The 23,438-nt window shown below is 37.7% G+C and overlaps 1 protein-coding gene across 3 annotated transcripts in view; it reads right to left on the bottom strand.

The window, feature by feature from the left end:
* The window catches only part of TBC1D5 (TBC1 domain family, member 5), a 365,130-nt gene that overhangs the window by 67,606 nt on the left and 274,086 nt on the right, over positions 1-23,438 (bottom strand). For all 3 annotated transcript variants that reach the window (XM_012732149.1, XM_004692291.2, XM_012732150.1), the window contains one exon: positions 21,637-21,743. In XM_012732149.1, the coding sequence (XP_012587603.1) occupies positions 21,637-21,743 (107 nt within the window). The remainder of the gene's footprint in view (positions 1-21,636; positions 21,744-23,438) is intronic.

The following is a 23,438-nucleotide window of genomic DNA, read 5'->3' as shown; positions in this document are numbered from 1 at the left end:
CTCTTAGACACAGAATGGCTGTATTTTATCTTAATAGAAAATTACCAATATGCTTTGCTATCAGTCCTTGGAGACTTAATCCCAAGGCACTGATACATTTGCACACAGGCAGGGTATGTAACTGCTAAGGTTCAACAGTTTGAAATTCATCAAGCTAACAAGCTGCGTCTTAACGGTCATGATGGACCTTTTCTTTTTCTGCTGAAGAGAGTATTTACACGGCTCAACCCTTTCATATCTCTTCCAAGTCAGCCCTAATCATCTGACAAAAATGACAATCCCTTGATTTAGCTCCAGCTACTACTCCTCTGGTTTGGTATTCAACACAGTTCTACAATAATCAAATGTGAATTGCCTTGATGAAGATAACTGATGCTTCCGTGACTACCATACTATTAAGTCTAACAGAGCAACTTTTCTCTCTCTAGGAATTACATAGGTTTCCTCGCGGTAGCTGATGATAACCTGGACCCAAGTATAATGGGAAAATAAAATACAGGTTAAAGCGCTGGCAAGCTGCCAGTGCATTCATGATTTATTTAAAAAAAAAAAAAGAACTTTCTAAGACTATCACTCATGACTGATTTTGCTCTTTATTCCCTGTACCTGGAAACACATTTTGTTTTTCCTAAAATAAAAGGTTTTTCTTCTCTGCCTTCTAATAAACTAATAAAGGATTCTGTTACTTTTTGCCCGAAAACAATGAAAGAAGGGACTGCATGGAGCAATTCCTTGAAACATCTTTATAAAGAAATGACAAGCAATTCAAGACTCAAGTGCTTATCTATCTGAGCACTTAAAGTCATTATTAGCAATAATGATTTAACGTGAACATATGAATGAGACTCAAGTGTTGCTTTCACTGAACGAAGCCTATTTAAATTCCGAGGAGACTTACTAGTATCAAAGGAAGAAGCAGCAGTTTGAAATACCACGTACTGGGATAGGGAAAGAAAAAAGAATCAAAAAGATGATGTTGAAAAACAGCATTTGGAATCGAAGATAAATAAAATCAGAGGGTAGAGTTCAAAGCTATTCAACAGAGGAGGATGCCAGCACTAAAATATAAGTAAGCTGACATGTAGACGACAGTCTGGAATAACACTGCTCAGGAGCAGCGGAATGTAGGCCACACGAGCAAGATTCATCTGTCCCTTTACATTATCTAGCAGCCACAATAAACAGTGAACTTACATGCAATTTATTTTATTTATTTAACTATATTTAAAATATTGCTTTTTAATATGTACTATGAAAAGTACTGAGATCTGTTACATTCTTTCTTTTTCACCAAGTCTTTGAGAGCCCACGTGCGTTTTAGACTTAGAGCACATCTCAGTTTGAACGAGACACATTTCACGTGCTCCACAGCCAGGTGCAGGTGGCGGCTCCTGGAATGGACAGCACAGAACTACATGGCGGACATGTGTGTAAGCCAGCGAGTGGCTGCGAAGGTCAGTACGCACAGCCACGGGAGGAACAGGGCACAGAAGCTCTCTACCATTCAGTGCTACGCTTCTTCAGTTTACCTGTAATTCTCTTAATCTTTTTCTAAAAAAGGGTCTCAAAAATTCAAGAGTCTGTGAAACAATCTTCACTGACATAATGATGTATCAAACTGATAACTGTGAATTCTTTAGGGGGATGAGATTAAATGAGCAGAATTCTGATTTCATGCAACTGAAGCATTTTAAAAGTAAAGTCATTTTTGCTTTTCTAATTTTAAAAGTTTTCCAAATAAAATTTTATGAAAATAAAATTTTTGAAGAACTGGAATTTCCTCTAAAATAAAAGAGCTGTTAGAATTCCACACACGAAAACCCCTGTATCTGAGAGCAAAACGAAAGCCTGGGCTAGTTGTAAGCTTTCCCTGTGCGGGACATACGACGTTAGCCACTTCAGCATTCTGTCTGAATGGAGAAGTTAATTATTTTTTAAATATATTTTCACACAGTCACGATTTCAACTATTATAGGCTTTTCCAAACCAATGTGCATTAAGGAAAGTTCTGGGTTGCTAAATTTTTCTTTGGGAAAAAAAGACAGCAACATAGTAATCACATCTTAACTTACATTGGTCTGTGCATAGAAGAACACCCTTAATGTGCTATGACCTGGGAGGTCTATATAACTACCCGTGAAGATGCAGAATCATGAAATTCAGTCCACCCGGGTTTCCCGTGACCTCCCTACCCCAACGCAGATGGACCTGGAATGATTGCAGCTGGCTGACTTCCCAAGTGCCACTCAGCCTACTCTGTTAACAAGTTGTTGGAGCTCATCTTAAAGCTTTCTCCTCAGCATTTTATTTTACAGCAATATAAGAAAGCTGAAAATCCCATCCATGCAAAGACAGGCTAGATTTGGGGAGACTGTTTAAAGCCTGTGGACTTTAAGTGAGTAAAGTGGGCAGAACCTAGGGCAGTAGACACAAAGTGTCCTAGAGGAAAGGAAACTCTTTAGGAAAATAAAACAGAGCAAGACCCAATCCACTCCGAATTTTTCAGAACAAGCTTTTGTTCATGGAGCATGATTGCAAAATCCATTTACAAATAGTGCTTAAATGGTAACAGTCAATACTGTTATGAGAGAAAACAGATCGAAATCCATCTACCTATTCCATGACAGTGGATGTTCCCTTGTCTGAGGTCTGTTATATAATAGTAAGCTGCTCCCTTAGGTCATTGCAGGGGACTTACACTCTATCCCTTACTGAGCATGACTTTTGCTGGGGGTGCGGCACCCCTCACCAACTCTACTCTGTAATGGAAATCAGTTCTCTTTACTATCTGAACCCCAAGGTAAGACAAGGTAATATTTCAGTATTTTAGGTTCGAAATCATTGCGTTATGGTAGCATACACACACTTAAACTCACCCTTAGTACGATTAACTACAAGATGGTACAAGGCAATTTTCTTTACTCTAAGCTTGGTAAAATCAAGCTTAGCCCAAAAATGGTCAGTATAAATAGTACTTTCTGGATTGATTCCCTATTTCCTGTGGTTCTCACTTGAAGAAGATTATGTCCTTCTGAATGGTTCTGCTTTTCCTGAGGAAAAGAGCCGGCAGAGCTCAGTTATTCTGCTTTGAAAAGCACAGAAAAGGGCTGGCTATTTAAAAACACAGGAGCCAAAGAAAAGCAGTTCCAGTGATCCCCCACCTAATTTATGAATGAACCTGTAGGAGCTGAGAAGAGAGGAAGCAAAAGGACTTAAGGTCAAACAAGCTCCCCTCACTGCCTCGGAAACAGGCGGGTCAGCCCTCTGGGAGGCGGGGCTCAGCTCCTTGCTCAGCGCACCCCCATCTGAGCCACGGTGGGGGTCAGTCACCCCCTTGGCTTTCTTCTCACTGCAAACTGTGGTCAGAATTAGAGGAGATAATAAACATTCTGGGCACAGCACAGGCTCCGGGGCTTGATACGAGATCAAAGAAGTGTAAGTTAGAACCACCTTTTGATACCACTGACGAATTTGGAAGCGGATTTGATGACTTGAAATCCATGATAACAAATAGGTAAAGTGATGTTTCATACTTTTGATAATTATACACAAATTCTGGGGTAGATTCTAGCAAACGTTATCATTTTTAAAAAGCAAGAAAACGTATTTAGTTAGGAAAATCTATTATGCACACTCATCCCATACATGAGGCAAAGGCTGACTTATTTCTCAGGAGTACAAGCATTTATAATTTTAAAAATTGTAAAAGTACACTATGGTATTATTATAGTGTATGTTTGCCAGAGGTTCTAATAATTAGTGATTTCCTGCAATACGTCCAAAGTATTACCATTTTTATAGTTTATTGGTTACAATTTTTACATTAAATCAAACTGATAAAGTTCCTATAGCACTTGTTTAATAGGAAAGATTGCTTTCTATTTACAACATAATGAATATTTGACCTGAAAAAAAAATCTGACAAATGAAGAAATGTTTTTCTTTTTCCTAATATCTTGTTACCAACCCTTAATTTTTAGCATGCAAGATTGGAAAAGGAGAAAAAATAAGGCTCAGAAGGAGAAATAGCGTTGTAAAAATATGTCGAATGTTGCTCTTTGATGAAAAATGAGACTCTTATTTTAGTGAATATGTTATTGCCTTAATGCTAGGGGAAAAGCAACCATCATTAGAAAAACAAATTGCTCAGCTGTTTGTAAGCAAAAAGCTCTGGGGGAATTTCTCAGGACCCCAAAGGCAAAGCATTATAGGGTTATGCAAACATATGTTGCAGGTGTTTTAGGGGAGACAGGTGGGCAAACCTCAGCCATGGAAGAGGAGTTAGTTTCATGCACTGTAACTGAAACGAGATAACCTAAATGCATCCAAGTATTGAGATGCCATGGCACCAGGGTATTGGAGCTGCAGAGCAAAAACTCACCCTAAAATAATTATCTCGTTAGTGCCAAGCAAACAGAATTTTTCCCTTCTTGTAGTTTTATAGAAAACAAACACTGCCAATTACATTTTTTTTTTAAAACTAAAGGTATTTTAAACCTGGAACAAAGAACAGCCTAAAATAGCAATAATTATCCAAAAAAGATAAGGATGAAGTATTGTTGCCTTTATTTAAACAAATATTCCTAAGGAGACAGTTTATTGTAATATCCCCTCTTTGGTTCACTAGGCAACATTAGATTTATCATAATTCTCCTAAACCCTAAGATATTTCTATATTAAAATGCTAATTTTGTCTTTTCTTTTTCCTGTAATTAAAGCTAGGGAAACTTGTGATCTGATATTCACTGATTGCTAGCAGGTCCACAAAAGGTCTCGCCTTTTCTGTTCCTTATTGCCAAATACTGCCCTCTTCATTAAAATTAGATACAGTAGCAGTCAGGCAGACACAAACTTAAAAGCTCACAAAAATTCTCTTTTAAACACACACACATCTCAAAATAATTGGCACTGTCTAGATATTGCCATAAAACCTACACTTTTTATCTTATTTCCTTGTTCGTCATTTATCCAAGAGCTGATTTTCTCTCTACATGTGATTGAGAGCCTACTCATTTTACTACACATAATTAGAACAGTCTTCTGAGCCACACACCATCCCTATCTAACTCTTTTTTCCCTGTTTAACAACTCATGTGATGAATAAAATGTCAAATAGTGTAAAAAACAATCTCAGAAAACATCAGATTGGCAAAATAAAACAAGCTTGATTGTTTTTTTACAGTATTATATGGTCCAACGTGTGGATGCAATGCACTCATGAAATTATTATAGGTCTTTAATTAAAGAAGGAAATGAACATTTGTACAAGTTTGTAAGTTACATGTTACTTCAGTACTAGAATTAAAAAATGACCTATGGTTTAATAGACTACTAGTTCCTATGTATACTGAAGGGGGAGAAACATTACGAATAGTAGGTATTATGAATGTTAGAGGAACTGACAGAAAAATTCAGGTAATTTTAATCCATGGCTCCATAGATTCGAGTACTTTTAAGAGCCTAAATTTTTTTAAAGGAATAAAAAAATTGGTAATTGGGGTAAAGACACAGACAAAACCTCTGAACCCATGCCAGCCTCATTTTACACACTGAATAAGCCCAATTCCCGAAAGTGACATCCCCATCTATACCCTGGCAAGCCGAGATCTCAGATGGCAGAAAAGCATTTTAAACCACCTGTGCGTTATGCTCGACTGTAGCTTCACCAAAATAGACACCAAAAGAGAAATACAATTTTTTCTTTTTTCTAATGTTTTTACAGTTTTGAATTTAGCATGCAGGAGGACACCAGACTAACATGATAAGTATATTTATGATGTGTGTGTATATATAACTTATATTTGGAATGTAGGAGTTTTGGTTTACACATTTTGTTACTAATACTGGACACCTCAAAATATTCCTGTTAGATCCTTGGCTTGCTCTTTTCAGCAGTATAACTTTTTACCCGTTCTCCCCATTGAATTTGAGTAGAATGAGGGAGAGGCTGTGCCACTTCCACGGTTTAAAGAAGGGAATCAATTTGTCTTTTCCTTAGAGTGGTTCTCAACCTTCAATGACAGGAAAAAAGGGAAGAGGTAATCTAAAAAAATATTCCTAAATCTTCCAACTTGGGAAACAGACCATGGGCATGAAAATCTTGATAGAGAAATGATCATCACTAATTTGTATGTTTTGAGCCTTGGTTTGGGAAAATTTGCCCCCATCTTCTCCCCTTCCATCCCCTGTTTTGTAATTTCTAAGGCAGCAAGCGCTAAGCTCCTGCCATGCGGCCTGGTAACAGGAAGCGTCGCGCAGGTGCAATGTTACAGCAACTCCGGAAACCATGTCAATGGCAAAATGTGTAAGAAGCGAAGATTCATTTACTCTGTAGCTCCACTCTAACTGAGGTCACTCACTCATTCATGCTGACTTTTTTGGGCGACATGAGTACATCAACACAACTTTAAATGTCTATGTGAAAACAGATTACAAAGAAAACAAGTTAACAGGCAGGTGTGAGCTATATTTTCCTGACACCAAACTTGACGTAAGGTAATGTGTCAAGTTAGATACACAGAAGATCAGAGGGAGAGGGTATGAAGGTGGGCTCCTGCCTTGCTTGATTTTGTTCTAGATTTCATGTGTCACTATAAAAAAGAACAGGAATATTGTGTGAATTTTTCTAAACAGTAGTTAGTGTTGTGGCGTATTTTCTTTCTAAATAACTTTTGCTATGGCTCAGCCTTGAAATCAAAGCTCCCTCAAATATCAAGTGATACAACTGGAAGGTTCATGACCTTGTGCTATCTTGCTAGTGTTGCGTTGGTATCATGGCTTACCTGCCTTCTGGTGAAAACCGATCCTCTTTTCAGAACAATGCTTTTAATTGCAGAAAATAAAAGAGAGGATTGGAAAGGAAATCAATTATATTGAAACAGCGATCAAAATGTTGAACAAATTTACAACACAGTGGTATGTGCTTTCATATTAACGTTTTAAATAAGATATAGTGGCTAGTCTAATCATTACTGTAATTTAGAAGTAGTGATGAATGTAAATAGTATTTCAAGTTATCTTCATCAGCTGTAATATGATATAAAATATCTGTGATTGCTATTAGTAAAAATGTTTCAGGTGCTGTTAATACTATTGCAATTAGTTGCCTTCATCCATATTTGAAGAAAATAAATTTTCTTAAATTTTAGTCAGCGCTTAATGAAAATAAAGCTGTAAATTTTGCTCATCCAAGTTCTTAGTCTCTCCTAAATTCTACCCACATTCCATCTGGGGACCTGAGTTCTTTCCTCAGAATCCTAAAAGGTGGTTTGGGGTAATAGTTCTTCCCTTTGGGAATGTAGAACTTTATGGGTTCCACTGCAATAACTGATTAACACTTTTGCTGTATAAATGTGAGCAGTAGTGACAGTCAAAATACTCTAACTGCTGAAGCATAGACAGTTACCAATCAGGGGAACTAGGAGGAAATATATGGACTCTGCTGACCCAAGGCATTGGCCTCTCAGATGCTGGATTTCTTTGCTCACTGATATGGACATATTTTGATATTTTAACAACTAGTGTAGCTGTGATTCCAGATCAATGACAGCACAGAACAGAAATGATACTTGGCAGTGAAATGTGTTTAGATGTGAAGGATTTGTCCCAATTAGTATCCAATTCCTTATCTTTTTAAATTTATTTATTTATTTGTGCATACAGAACTGGGGTATAGGCCAGAGGTTCAGGGGTGGTGAGAGGGTTCACCAGGGACAGAGTGGGGAGCAGAACAGGCAGATCAACAAAGTACAATGCTGAGGGGAGCAGCAGGTGAGACAGGAGAGATCTGCTGTGCCATGTGGGTCACCTCTGGGGCAGGGATCAAACTTGCACTGAAGCGACTGTGGCCAGCTTGCAGTGCTGTGTCCTAACCCGTTGCGCTACCAGGGAGGGCCATTTAATTCCTTATCTTAATGAGAAGTGAGGCTTGGGGGTGAGGTTAGGGTGATGTTGGGGGGAATGCAGTTATAGTGAATATAGTGAGGTGACCATTTTTTGCATTAGATACTTGCTGGGTTAAGTTCTTATCAGTCACATTTACACAGGGACACTCTATTAATAGGGCTGTTCATCCCAATTTCTTTAGAGGTAGCTGCAATAGCTTTATATCTTAGCCTATAGCCAGAAATGCTGTTCTAGAAAATAACTAGGAGATCATTTTTCTAAAGAATAAAATGTTAATTGGGGGTCCAAAGTCTCTGTTTGGAACTTTGAAGTAGCAGGAAGAAAAGGGATTGCGTACTTTGTAGTGATTTAAAAGGAAGGTTAAAAAAAAAATGTGCAAAATGATGTAAAAATAAACTTTTGTAATAATTAAAAAAATAAAAAATAATAATAATAATAATAAAAGGAAGGTTGAGTCCATCTTAAGTCATCATTGAAGATAAAAGGATTCTTTGGAGGCCATTTTTCTAGCAATTTTCATTGTTTCCACTTTTTGGCTGCTGTGAATAATGTCACCAAAGATAATCGATATATCTCTTCGGATATTTATCAATTCTTTTGTCTGTATACATAGAAGTAGAATTTCTGGATCATGTGGTAATTCTAAATTTAAAACTTTGAGAAGCTACTAAATTGTTTTTCCACAATGGCTAAACCATTTTTCATTTCCATTCACAAGATTTCCAGATACTTGTCAAATTTATGAATTTTGCTTTTTAATAAAAGACAATACAAAATACATAATTATAAACCGAGATATCCTACAGGGGAAGGGGACAGAAAGGGATCAGAAAGTGGGAGGAATGTGGGGTGGGGGTCTGTTGTGTTGACCTGTGGGGAAGGAGGGAAAGTAAACATTGTAAAATGAACAATAATGTAAATAGATACATAAATAAAAATAAGAGACAATCTAACATTATTCATTGTTCTTTTCATATCACCTTCACTGTCGAGCATCCTTTCATGTGTCTTTTTGCTAGTTGTATTTCTGCATTGGAGAAGTTTCTGTTCAAATCCTTTGGCCATTTTTGAATTGAGCTGTTTGTTTTCCTGTTATCAAGCTTTGATGATAATTTCTTTTAGAGTGCAGTTTTTGTTTTTTTTAAAATATAGTTCCATTTGTTTATTTTTGCTTCTGCTTCCTTTGCTGTGGGAGTTGAGTCCCCAAACACATATGTGTGGGTTTATTTCTAGGCTCTCAACTCTGTCCCATTATTCTGCATGTCTGTTTTTATTTCAAATACCATGCTGTTTTAATTATTATTGTTTTATAGTATAGTCTGAAGTCAGAGCACATAATAACTCCATTTTTTTGCATTTTTATTCTTTTTTTTCTCAGAACTGTTTTTGCTATTCAGGAACTTTTGCAGTTCCAAGTTAAGTTTCATGATATTTTGTTTTGCTATTTCTGTGAAGAATGCCACTGAGGTTTTGATAGGGATTACCTTGAATCTGACATTGCTTTAGGTAACAGACATTTTGGTGATGCTAATTCTTCTAATCCGTGAGCACAAAATATCTTTACATCTATTTATGTCTTCTATTTCTTTCAACAATGGTTTATAGTTTTTGGTATACAGGCGTTTCACCTCACTAGATTTGTTCCATGGTATTTAGTTCTTTCTGTTATGACTATAAATGGAATTGTTTTCTTGATTTTTCTTTCTGTTAATTCATTACTTGCAGATAGAAATATAACAGGTTTTTAATAAATTAACTTTGTAGCCTGTCATTTTATTGAATTTATCTATTATTTCTAACATCTTTTTATTGGAGTTTTGGAAATTTCTATGCATGTGAATACTAATGCTTTCCAGTTTGGCTACCTTTTCTATCCTTTACTTGTCTAATTGCTCTTGCTGGGATTTCCAATACTCTATTGAATAGCAGTGGTAAGACTAGACACCTTTGTCTTGTTCCTGATCTTACAGGAAAAGTTTTTGGTTATTCCACTGAGTATGATGTTGGCTGTCAGGTCTGTCATATATCCCCATTATTATGTTGAGGTATGTTTGAGTAAATGCCCACAAGTCATCTCCTCAATATTAGTTAGGTTGAGGCCAAATATGCTGCCAGTAGGCCTATTTTAGAAAGAACCACTGAAAGGGTTGACTGGCAGTATGTGTGATTCTATAGTGCTTTCAAACATTTTCTAGATAATCCTAAATCATTCCTTCCAATTATGTACTGTCATGATCCCAAGTCAAGTAACAAAAATGGAAGAAGTCCAGCGAATAGTTAGAAGCACCCTTTTTTGACAGGGGAAATCAGCAAGAAGAACACCCATGGTTTCAACATAAATATCTCCTCACCTCTGCGTGACTGACTGTCTCAAAGCAATGGCTCTTTGGGTGGATATGGGATGGCAGCCTATAAAGTGTAACTCATTTTTTCTGAAGTGAGTTGAAGTTTATGAAGGCAGTAAGGTATCTAACTTTATTTTGCTTTTGGATTGCTTTGACTGTCTGGGTCTTTATAAGAGTTTTACTAGGAAACTGAGAAGCTGTATGTCATTTTAAAACCATGAAGTTTCATTTAAGCTGCATGGGAAGGGAGGCTGTATAGTTGCCAAAACAAGAGGGCTTAATGAAGAACAATCCAAGCACAGAGAAAGACCAGAGAGTTGAGGTAAAGATATAACATGGAAACATTCTTTTGTATCCACCCCCACGCAGGAAACTTTCTATCCAGAAATTTCCTGTGTCAGGCACTGCACTATTTACTAGGATACCAGGATATAACACTCATGATTCTGCTCTCATGGAACTTAGGTTAAAGCATGAGACAATCAAGTAATTACACAGATCAATGTAAACACTGTCCTTTCCATCTCCTCCACTCCCTCAAAATATAAAACAAATGAAGTCAAATCAATTTATCTTGCTTCTTTCTCTTTCAGAAGGAGCATATTGCATCAGCTATCATTTATTGGGTGGCAGACTGTACTAGGCCATTTATAGACACTATCTCATACCAAAGTATTTTCACAACATACAAATGAAGAGGTGTGATCGTAACCCTTTGAATCACATATAGCATTGTAAAATGTTACCTCACTGAAAGAAAAAAAGAAAGAAAGAAAATTTCTTCTTTTCAACCCCCACCAAAATAAACGGCCTTTTTACAACAAACGCACACCATTTCACAGGAACCCAGTGCTGAATGGTTAGGAGTTCGGCCTGAGTCATGGAAATGGTAAATGAAAGAACTGCCTGCTTTTTATGTTCAAACTTCTTTGGGCCGACACCCCACAACTATTCTCATTCATAAGTAATTCTTGGTTTTCTTTTGGGGCAGAAAAACTCAGTTCCAGGTAAACAGCCTTTATCATTTTGTTTCTAGTTTCATCTGCGCTTTCTTAAATAACCAGTTTGTATGTCTTCAAGTAACACTTCACAGTTTTCACATCTCAGAATTAAGAATGAAAACCAGACATACTGCTTTAGTAAGGACCTGGCTGGGAGATGCTACATGAAAATAAATACCCCTTTGTTATGAAAAGTACTATGTGGCTGATTTATTTTCACCCCTAGATTCCATACATATCCATTTCTCCCATTTTATTTCTTAAGCATCTAAAATCTCTTTACTGTCTTTAATTAATTTATGTTCATTGAGCAATCCAGTCCGAAAGAATACTTTGATTTCCTCTTTAATGTACACCCCAAATATGTCAGTACTTTCATATTTATAATAATGTTAGATTAGTTGTTTATTTTTGCTGTTTATTTTCCTACAACCTTTATCAGTAGTAATTTTCATGTTCTTAGGATTTTCTACCCTCAGGCAATTACATTCTGTCCTCTCTGGTGTTTCCACATCTATGTCTTCCCACAAGCCTCTTCCCCCTGCCCTGACATCTTGCTCCTATTATCAAGCCCTTTGCCTTCTCGGCTCATTTCTCACCTCCCCAACATATCATGCTTGGCAACAACTTACATTTGCAATTGATACACACATCCCAAGACTCTTACACCTACATCTTTGAATTAGGTCCTTCCTTTTAGCTCTAGACACGTACAACACAGTTGCCTTCTAGATTTCTCTACTGAGATATCCCTCATACTACTCAAAATCATCACTACATGGATATCCCACAACCTTCATTAAAAAACCAACTCATTGTCCATCTTCTTATAAGTCACTCTCATAAACTTACTCACCTACATTTTCCTACTAACTAGATCAAGGAGTGAATACCTGTGAAATGTAACTCATGGTTCATCTCCCATAGCTAACTACTAACCAAGCCTTGTTGATATTTTGCCTTTAAACATCACTTGAAGTTACCTACTACACTTTCTGTGTTCAAGAAGCTCAGAACTAAACGTTATCTTTTTTGAAAGCTCTATATTTACTTACTCCTGCATACAAGAACTGGGGTGTAGGCCAGAGGTGAGGGGAGCTAAGGTGGTGGTGAGAGGATTCATCAGAGATAGAGTGGGGAGCAGAACAACTGAAATAAACTGGCTGAGGGGAGCAGCAAGGAGACAGGAGAGGTCTGTTGCACCATGTGGGTCAGCTCCCGGCTGGGGATTGAACTCATGCTGCAGTGGCTGGAGATAGCTTGATAGCGTTGAGACTTTAACCCCAGTGCCACTAGGGAGTCATTAAATCTCTCTCTCTTTTTTTTTTTTTTTTTCGAGAGAAAGGAAACAAAGAGGAGAAGAAGGAAACAGGATGTGCACACTATCTATGTGCCACTGTTTGCTTCCCACAATAGGAATTCTGGGTAGAAAATTATAATAATTTTAATAAAAATATACATGCATGCACACTAACTCTTCCAATGAAACCTTTTATGGTACCAATCTGTTACATCTTTTTGACAATAAAATCTCTGCTCCCTTGTTTAATCAGAGGTCAATTTCTTTCAAATGAGTAAGTCCTAACTATACACTAAAATTTTAGGTTCAGTTTTGGTGCTATTTCAGATACCATTTCCTATCTATATTTCAAATGCTAGAAAGTTCAAATAAGAAAGCTTGAGTAAGATGTTATCAATTAAGTAAATTAAGTAGTTGATCTCAAATTAATAGCTGACATTCTTGTCAGCGGGTCCTCTCATAAGTGGAATATATAATAGATACATTCAATTAGACCCTTTATGAGAAAATCTGGCACGGTTTCTCCAGATACTGGAGGGAAAGATGAGGGAAAGGGCTTATGTCTTTCTAGGGTTTATGAAAACAATTCCAATCATTCCTGACATCTTTCTGCCTTCTTCAAATGTTCCCACTTGGTGCTTCCCCAAAGACAGCTCAAACCATGTAAGCACCATACACCATTTACTTTAAGTGGAATAAATTTGAAATACTCTCTATTTGTATTGCTGTTATTATAGAAAGATAGAGAGAAGTGATGAATAAGGCACTTATACTACAATAGGAACCTCAAGAAAAGGCCAGAAAGAATCAAATCACTAACAGCTCCAACTTCTAACATGATGATGGTCAGACCTCGGGGCTGACAATTTTGTGAAACATCTTATTGCTCTCAGCTTCATCAATTCATATCTCTTCAACACGTTTTCAGTAAACACTACAAGAGATAGTTAAATCTGAAGGGGCTGTCAAAAAAGCTAAGAATGGCAGGGTGTAGGAAACATATTCTGAAGCTGAACTCTTGTTGATTTACTGAAGGCAACCATGCAGTAAAAAGAAATCACTGAGGCGGTATCCCTAAAAATATGTGTGAAGGGGACGATTATTTCAATTTTCCTTTTCAGAAATCAAGGTTATTAATGACTAGGAGTAATTCTGAGGTGCACCCAAGAACTGTGGGAGAGGCTGTGAGTTAATGTGAAGTGCCTCTGAACAGGGGTGTGCATAGCCTTCCTCGAGAAACTAGGCGGTGTCCAATTAGCAAGACTGACTATATTCCTTACACACTTAATGTATATTAAAAGCAAGAAGATGTCAGTCAAGAAGAGCCTGCCAAAGAAGCAGAGAAAAGTAGTTCAAAGAGGAATATATGTGCAAAGCCAGTAGGGGGGAGGTTGGGTTAGAGGTTCAAGGTCTGTGTGATAAATCCATCCTTCCTGTGATGCAGGTGTGCTGGCCTCTCACAGTCTGGTTCTCCCATCTCATCCATCGGAACACCAGACACTCCAACAAGTTCTGTGATTCTAACTGGGTTTCCACAGAGTTCTACAACATATCCATCCGTTCAAGAACTTAGTTTCTTCCCTCACTCCAAAGGCTGTGATAATGACATGGTCTCCTGCCTACATCTGCCACCAGGCAGTGGTGGGTGGTTATGGGGTCACAGGATGCCAGTTTGGCAGCTGTTCTAGAGTTCAGTGCAGACTGAGAAAGGGACATTGGATTCTACACAGCAGCCTGTTGGGTGGTTCAGTTCTGAGACCCTGAGAGACAGCAGGTTTCTGCGAGAAAATGTTGACCAAATCAGATTTCTCTGTTTGTGAGATTTAAGGTCACGAGCTTTAAACTGTGATGTTAGCTTTGCCCTTAGAGAGGGCTCTTTCCGTGAGCCTAAGAGGTAAAGAAACACAAACTTTTTCATTAAAAAAAAAAAAAAATCAAACCCTTGTCTTATCTATAAAAAAGTTGGTTAATAGCAATGCTGAAAGAAGCCCAAAGAACGATCAATATATGACCTGGACTATTCCAATCCTAACTTAAGATGAATTGTCTTTTGTGTGAAAATGATTGTGTTAAGTAGTCACTGTCTTAAGCCAAGGAAACAGGCGTAGAGGAAAGCTAACTTGTCACCACAATGGAGGTAAGCAATTCAGAGTGTGTCATCTTTCCCCCCAGAAAAAATTCCAGTTGGCAACTCTAAAGTAACTCGGCAGAAGGTATCTAGCAAACCTTGTCATGGCCCCCAACATCTCCTTGGCAAAGGGAGGGTACCACTGTCGACGCCTGTCTGTGGAAGTCCCCCCTTCCCTTGGGACCTGACACACACAGGCTGACACATTGCCATGTGATGGTACCATGTTAATCTGTATAGAAAAGGTCAATCTCATTTTTTCCTTTTTTTTCTTTAAAAAACTATAACACACTTCAGTTTCATAATTTTCTTTCTGGATTCCACTGGGTTTCTTCAATGGACTTGTCACATGTGTACACACTCCATTTGGTTAAGCCACTGGTTAAGAGCTAGGCTTCCGTTTTCAGGGGTCTGGTTTTCAGCTGTGTAGTAACTTATTCCTCAATCTAGTGTCTGGTACTTAAAGCATTGCTCATAGTCCACCAGTTTTAGAATTGTAACAAATATGGATTTCTGGAGTTTACTGAAGAGCTATTTGCAGTAAAATGTCTGCGCGTCTTATTTGTAATAAGCTTCGTTAGTACCTCACAGTTTAGATCCACTGCATTAGACTGAAAGGGTTGCGGGGAGGGGGCTGTGTCTCCTTAATTCATTATATCCCTAGACCTGGCAAAGGAGGCAATAAACACTTGCTGAATTAAACCGCAACGAGTAGCATCTTAAGATTTTGGTTTGGGTAATCACCATTCATTATCTACTCTGATGAGGGTTACTGTGATGGGGGAAATGCAGAACGGTAAGGGGCCTGCATTGCCAAGGCAGGGGAGCATCAGGTCAGTCTGTGGGCATGACTAAGTAGGGCCTCATGGAAGAGGACTGGATCTGAGTGAAAACTTAAAAGAAGGCAAGAGAAATCAGTCAAGCGGATCATCCTTTGACTTGTCAAAAGTCCTTTTCACTCATCGTCATATGTTTCACCCAAGACTTCTGAGAGATTTTAGGAGCAACTGCTACCGATCAGCTTTGTTGAATGAATACTGACCGCTCTGCACAGGGTCGGTAGTGGGGAAAGAAAATGTTGAGAGTTGAATTGACTTTTGCTAATAAAATGGACCCAGAAAGGTTCTTTGAGATTATGATCTAGTTTCTTTCATCTAAGTGTGAGACAAGGAGCTACGTGGTCAGTAAACACAGACGGCTGTGATGCTTCTGCGCGGCCGTGTGGCTGACGCTGGTGAAGGGCTCGTGCTGCGGGCAGGCGGGTAGAGGCTCTCAGCGGGCTGTGACACTGCACAGCAGCGTGCAGTGTTGACGGAGCGAAAGAAAAGTGGCTGGGTTTGGCAGTCGGAAGAGTCTTCCTTTAAAAATTATTTTAAATAATTTTTTTTTTTTTTATCCAGGAAGAGTTGTATTATAGCATTATATAAGTTTCAGATGTCATCATTGGCCAAAATAGTTTTGCAAAAGTTAAAGCAATAGATACATGGCAGAAAGAGTTATTTGGTGACCTACTGGCCAGACCCAGGTGACAGCCCAGAGGTCTGAATAAGTGAGTGGGCGGGTTTGCCTAAGTTTGGAGCTCATTTAAGAAGAGATTCAGACAGTCACATAGCTTGGAAACAAAGAAAAAAACCACCTTTTGTTTTGTCACAAACACAGATGATTCCTAAACAATGGTAGTTTTCAGAGAAATGTTCCAGCTTTTTAGGGGGAAAAAAGTGAATAAGACAGAAGTGAATAAGTGAAGACAGAAGTAATGCAAGCATTCTTTCTGTAACAGAAAGTCCCATGGGGAACATACTAGAAAGCCTGAATAGAACCTTTGATGGAAGTATCATGAAAAGCAAATGCAGGGATATTGTGCGTCGTTCTGAGTCGGCACGTGTGGTGTTTAGATTCACTGCTGCTCGGAGGGTTAACAGCGACAACGGATCTGACGATGGGGCGCTTCTAACACCCCGAAGGAGGAGGCTGGAGTCCACGTGCCACTTTTCAATGCTGATATATGACATTTTCCCCAAACCATCTGACATTTTTAAAAAGTTACAAGCACAGTGGAGTTTTTTGAATTCAGAGATTAAAAACACAATACCTGCATAAAATCTGATTATTCAGACTTTGTATAATTTAAAAAGGCAAAATTTAATATAATTCCAAACAAAAGCCAAGTCAGAATTGGCCAAGCACAAGAACAATGAATGCTATATTTTTATAGTGTGTCTTTCTGTACAAGAATGACTATGAAATTAAATGGTCTTATTTCTAGCAATTTTCTTCTATAAACATTAACAGTCACTGCTAAGAGGGTTGCTTACACACTTACCAGAGATATTTTTTTTTTGAATATTCTAGTCTCCAAAACAAACAGTAGCTGTCAAATTCTTACTGCATAATCTAAAATGTTAATCCATGTACTGTATTTCATTGGTAATAAGTCTTTGTGATAAGGTTAACACTTCAACACACAACACAAATAAGAAAGCACCAAAAAATGAAAATTACTTTGCTTATGTTTCCGTATTAGAATTTTATTTGCTAAAGGGTAAAAACAGATTTGCAAAATTCACAGTTAACTTAAAACAATAGTTTTAAACCTTTTATTCCTAGCCCTTACTGCCTTCAGGAAGGAGTGAACATCTGGTTATTTAAGGAACACAATATGTTCACATTTTCTATGACTTTTGTTTCTAATTGGGTTTTAAAATTTTTTTTTTTTGAATTTGAACAACTAGTTAGAACAATGTTTTTTAATCACTTCATATTTTTCAGACTGTCCTCCTCCTACCCCTCTACTCCATTTAGTGGATTCGTTTTGGAAATCTGCTCAGTAGTTCTAATATTGATAAAGAAAAGAAAGTGAGAATCAAGGTTGTGGTCCGAAGAGTTAAGTAAAAATCTGCACTGATGGCGAATGAGTGCCGGATGCTATACTCAGGTTATCTGACATCTAGCATTTTTTAAAACTGTCAAATACTTCTTAGACTGCTTATATTTGTGATGAGTTCATTTATTACAGATGCAAATAAATATATAATGCAAATGGAATTTTTATGAGAAATATCAGTAGTTAGAATTCCAATACTTTAAACACTAATGCAGTTACAGTGCTTGTGTGGAAACATAGCTAGAAGACATCGGCTCATTTGCTGGCTTAGCCACTCACAAGCTGCGTGAACGGAGGCTAAATCTTGAAATTTCACCTTGATCCTCAGTTAGTTTATCTACAGGCAGAGAGAACCTGGATTAGGGCCCCAGGTTCTTTGCAGTTCTGAGATTCTGACAGTCTGAGCACACTGACTAGATTCCTTGCTATGACTTCCATGCCCCATATCATTTGAAGGTGTTTTTAAATAATTCAGACACAGTAAATTAAAGAACTAGATGCTCTTTAAAGTGCAAGTTGTGGGTTAATTTACCAACTTGATGAAAATGGTAGCTGACAAATCTACATAGGGCTATGACTTCTGTGGAAGTGGATCTGGGTTCTAGAAATAGTAAGCTCTACCTAGATTAATAGAAGAAGTTTAGCATTTGAGTCAGATTCAATTCTACCATTATTTTCTTAATACCACCCCATGGCAAAACACGAACATAAAGGCTAAAAAATAATTAGGGTCATAAGGATGAACACTCGGTAAGATAAATAAACAAGTAGTTAAACTGTTAACTCAAGTGGGACAACATGTTCTATCTGAGCCTGAAATGGCTTCCTGGAGGAGAACGGGATGCTGGGCCCCAGAGGAGGGGACGACATACAAGGACCTTGGGGTCACTCTAGCGAAGGTGGAAGCTTGAAAGTTTTGTGGTCTTGGGAAAGCCATGTTTTCTCGGAGTTGAAAGAGGGTGAGGAAAGGTAATCTGCTCTGCCCCCCTCAACTCTAATTGTGAGGACCAAATGAAGTACATCAAGGTGGCTACGAAAGAGTATGATCCTGTTATTACTGTTTACAGGTCCATTATTTCAGCCTGTTCACATGCGAAATCTTTTCATGATAAAACACTGATCTGAAATAAAATAATTAGAAATTAGAGCGCAGTGTTCAGAGTCTACTTGAAGAGTCTATGCTCAACCGAGCGATCTCTGTGAGACCTAACAATAGCAGGAAAGTGTTTAATTGAAGGCTAACCATGAACTTGTGTGTGTGTGGTGATGGTGGTGGGGGCACTTTTTCCTGTACATTTTTAGTTGAATCTTTCAACAGTGTTCAATACTGTCTTATGAAGCTGGCACACAGACAAGCTACTTAAATGCTTCAAATTTCATCTTTCTACTAGTCCAGTTCATAGAGACATGTGTGTTTGCTTACTTACTGTGATCTATTTGAGTCATATAACACTTGTGTATCATATTAAAACATTATTTAAAGCACTGGGATATCTGGATTTTTGGAAGATGTGGGTGAGGTAACATTATCTTTTCTTCCCCTTCTTGTTCCCCCCTCAGCATAAATGTCCCCAACTGACTTTATAATCATTAACATTAACTACACTGAAAACTCTGTTCTGCTGTGGATTTCTGTAATATATATATAAATTTGCTATATTTTTTCACTCATATTTTGTAGCACTGGATTGGATCTTGTTAGCTCATTAGAAGTCATACGGACTTCAGTTTTTAAAGATTTATTTATGAACACAAGACCTGGGGTACAGGCCAGAATTATAGAGGGTGAGAGGATTCACCAGAGATAGAGTGGGGAGCAGAACAGGTAGATAACTGAAACACACTGCTGGAAGCATCGGGCAGGTCAGGGGAGGTCTGCCATGCCATGTGGGTCACCTCTCTGACTAGGGATTGAACTTGTGATTGCAGTGGCTGCGGACAGCTTCATAGTGTTGCACCACTAGGGAGGGTCCACATACGGACTTCTTTATGGACAGAGGATGTTCTGGTTGGGTGGGTCATTAGGATCAACTTAATTCAATCACACAAGAGAAGACGAAGACACAGCAAGCACTCGTTTACCAAACTTACAGATAGAGTGGGCAGCAAATCCAAGACATGACCCAGTGTTCTGATTCTTGACTCAGGCTCCGTGTAGAACACTCTACTGTGCAAACCTACAATGGCACATGTTCCAAGTGCCACTTGTTATCAATGACACTAAATAATGCCAGTGGGTCAGCAATTATATGCACTTAACTAAAACACTGCTGGGTTAGTATTCCTTAATACTACAGAACTTTATTTTTCTTAATATTATCTTTCCATGAACTTGTTTTAAAGAGACTTTTCAGTGTCTCTCTCTTCCTACACAATTTCTTACATCTCCATATAAGAGATGCTAAAGGTCCCACATGTGGACCATTATGTTAATCATATTTTTATACTTCATGTGGCCCTGAAAGTAAAAGAGGGGATTCCCTTTTTTAGACACTCACAATATTATTTTTTTCTCTTGAACTTCCCAGACACATATATTTTCTTAATGCTTCATATACTCTTACATAGTATATCTACTACCTGATTGAGATTAAATAATACAATGTTAAAATTTCAGATTCCACTAATAGCACTGAAGGATTTAATATATAGGATTCTTCAATTAGAAGAGTGAATGATTCCTAGGAAGATCAACCATATTTAGCTAGGGAAAATTTATCAAGATCAGTATGTTTAGATAACATATTCATTTCCCTTCAATTAAATGTAACAAATCACACAAGCAGAAAATTCAAATTGCTATTTTTGTAACTTTTCTCTATCTTACAACTCTAATTTCTGAGGCTGAGCTGATAGAATCTATCAGAAATTTGTAGGTCAAAACTCACATAAATCAGCCAGCTCAATCTTTATTCTTTTTCTAGATATTTCATAGACTCGGTTACTTTTACAAAAAAAAGTATACAACATAAACAACAAAAACAAAAGAATATGAACTTTTGATTTTTACCGTCAGACTTTTAGGTTTCTGTATGTGGCAGATAAATGACAGATTATACTTAATTTTTTAAAGTGAAATTGTATGATGCAAATTAAATGATAGAAATTCTTATATTTATACAGCAAATGGATATAGTCACAAGGAAACCAATTCTTTAAATGAATCAAAGACTAACGAGAGGATGTACTCAACTGTGAAGTCAACAAGCAAGGAAAGGGCAGAAATCCTTTAGAATCGAAATGTAAGTTGAACTTGGAGGCCCAAGTCGATCAGACAGCGCTTTGGCAGTGGAATCCGCAGACAGACTGACTCAAAGACAGCTCGACAACTGCCAACGTGGCGGCTGGGAGCTCTGCCAAAGAGCCAAAGGCTGGGATTACCACCCAGCGCCTGGCACTCTCATACTCGTGTTTGAAGCTTTCTCTCTTAAATTTCATCCAATATTTTTGTTTGGCTCAAAAGCATCAAGGATTCACAGATTTTTTTAGATCATTAAATGTTCTTATTTTCAAGAAATATAACATTAGTTGTAAAAGAGCACACTTTTTCTCTGAAGTGTAAAGAAAATTTTGGTGAATTGCTTTAAGTTCAAATAGAGAAATCAGCATTAGAGTATTTAGATCCTTATTTTATTAGGTTCTTTTTCACCATAACATAAGAAACGTGTTCATGATATCAAATAATTAAGTATTGCGTTGTAGCATCATCTCTTAGAAAACTGGACCTCTCCATGGTTCTGAAGTCTTGGTCACGTTTCCCCCAAAACTCTACTTGGTTAAATTGGCTACTTTAGGGAGGAGCAATGGGAACAAAGTGTAGCTAAAAGGGGCAGCCGCTTAACTATTTCCCTGGGTTATGAGGAAGGCAGAAGGCATGTGCCTCAACTGCAGACAGTGTCCACTTAATCTGCCTCCTGAAGCAATTGCCAGTGAAGTAACCGAGTTTTGGGCTACAATTCTCGACATTTCTAGGCAATTCATCACCATTAGACATTCTACATGAGGAACAATTGGAGTCACACAGAGAAAACAAATTTCTAACCACTTGTGTATGTCCTAACTGGAAAGCTTACCTTTGGATCTCGAAGGAAGAGAGCCTTAAGAATCAGTGAATGTACATCCCCAATGTTTGGGTAATGCATCAGAAGGCCGAGACAGGTCTGGTAGTTGCTAGAGATCACTGAATCAGAGAAAGAAAAAATAATTCAGAAGCAATATTGTTTAAGATATTTGAATTACCAGAGTAAAAAAAAAAATTAGATTCAAAGAAAAACAAACCAATAACCAGTTAGGGAGAAGGGACTCTTACCAAATGGCCCTTGAATCAACACACTGCACTGTTAATTGCAATATACTCACACGTATCTGCAGGGGGTGTTGGAAGGAAGAGCCTTAGATCTAGATATCTGTGTGTGCATTTGTAATATAAATAAACTCTTAGAAGCCTGCATATTTATTGCCATTTATATGGTTGTGTTTAAATGTCTCAAGTTTTGCTGCTTAAAAGTGAGTAACAAAAATTTTAAGTGATAAAACCAGTTTAAAATTCTCATAAAATAATATTTATCTTGATTGTTATGTTGTATAACTTACATGTTGTATTTATTCATACACATCTATATGACTATTACATATTTGAAATTTGAGAAAATAAAATTTCCCCAATTATTTTATTTTATTTTTTTAAAGCTTAAAAAAAAATTGAGGGAGCGTATCTATACAGCTTTTTAGAGGATGTCAAAATCTCTGTTCCTCGGACTGCCATTTAATTTGTTGGAAACCAACCTAATTATGGGTGCCATTATTAAGCACATTTTTTCAGGTAGGTCCATGGAAATGACCTCATTTCCAGGCCACCCACCTGCCACTATCACTAGAGTTTGGCCACTAACAACACTTGTGTTTGTAAGCTGCCCGTGGGAGAAACTTTACAGCCCGACTTTTTGTGCTGTCATGGAGTTTTTGCCATTCAGCAGAACAGTGAGGTGAAAAACATTCAGTAGGGAAATAACTAATGCAGAAGCAACAATTCCTGTCACAAAATACACAACTTTGGGATCAGAAATACCCGTGATTCTTAAGAGTTGTGTTTTCTTCTGATGGAAACTCTGTTTCTTGCTTCAGCTTTCCCGTCCCCCTCCCTCCTTCTCAGGAACATTATGGGGAAAGAAGACAGGACTGGGCAAAATGAGTAATTAGAATCTATGGGAAGAGCCACTTTATCATCTTCATTTCCATTGCTGATCTGACAGCTTGTAATTTCATACATCTGCTTTCATTTGTAAAGCACTCCTTTGCCCTACCTTTTCTGTATCTGTTCATATTCCCCTTTTCTTATTTGTTCATTTTGTCATTTTCTCTCTAGAGTTGTCCATTTTTCTCTAGAGTTCTAAAAGCTTGGATACTGTGAATATACGAATAGTATAATGCTTTCATCTACGGTTTTTTTTTTAATCTAACAAGTAAATAAAACCTAGACAATTTATTTTATAACTCAAAGGTTATTTTCCCCAATTCCAAAATGATTATACACTAGGGACTGACCTAGGAAGAATTCACGTATATTATAAAAGAGATAGGAAATGGTTTCTTCCTTTTGACTTTAAAACAATTACGTGACTGCCTCATTCGGTTCTGTAAGTATTTGTTAATACCTAATCCATGACAGGCCCCACGTTTGGAGGTGATATAAGAGTAACAAAACATGGTCCTTACCCTCAAGAAAATCTAAGCAGAGGATAGATGTGGAACACTGAACAGCTCTCAGCACGATAACCGCTGAGATGACAATGAATATGGAATTTCTGAGATGAAACCCCACGCTAAGAACTTCTCCTGCACTATCTGACTTAACTCCTGTGGCCATTTCCTCTCA

The sequence above is a fragment of the Condylura cristata genome, unplaced genomic scaffold, assembly GCF_000260355.1.
Source record: "Condylura cristata isolate star-nosed mole 26May11 unplaced genomic scaffold, ConCri1.0 scaffold00033, whole genome shotgun sequence".
In the NCBI taxonomy this organism is placed as follows: Eukaryota; Metazoa; Chordata; class Mammalia; order Eulipotyphla; family Talpidae; genus Condylura; species Condylura cristata.
Note: the sequence above shows the minus strand (reverse complement) of the source record. Positions and strands in the feature narration are given on the sequence as shown.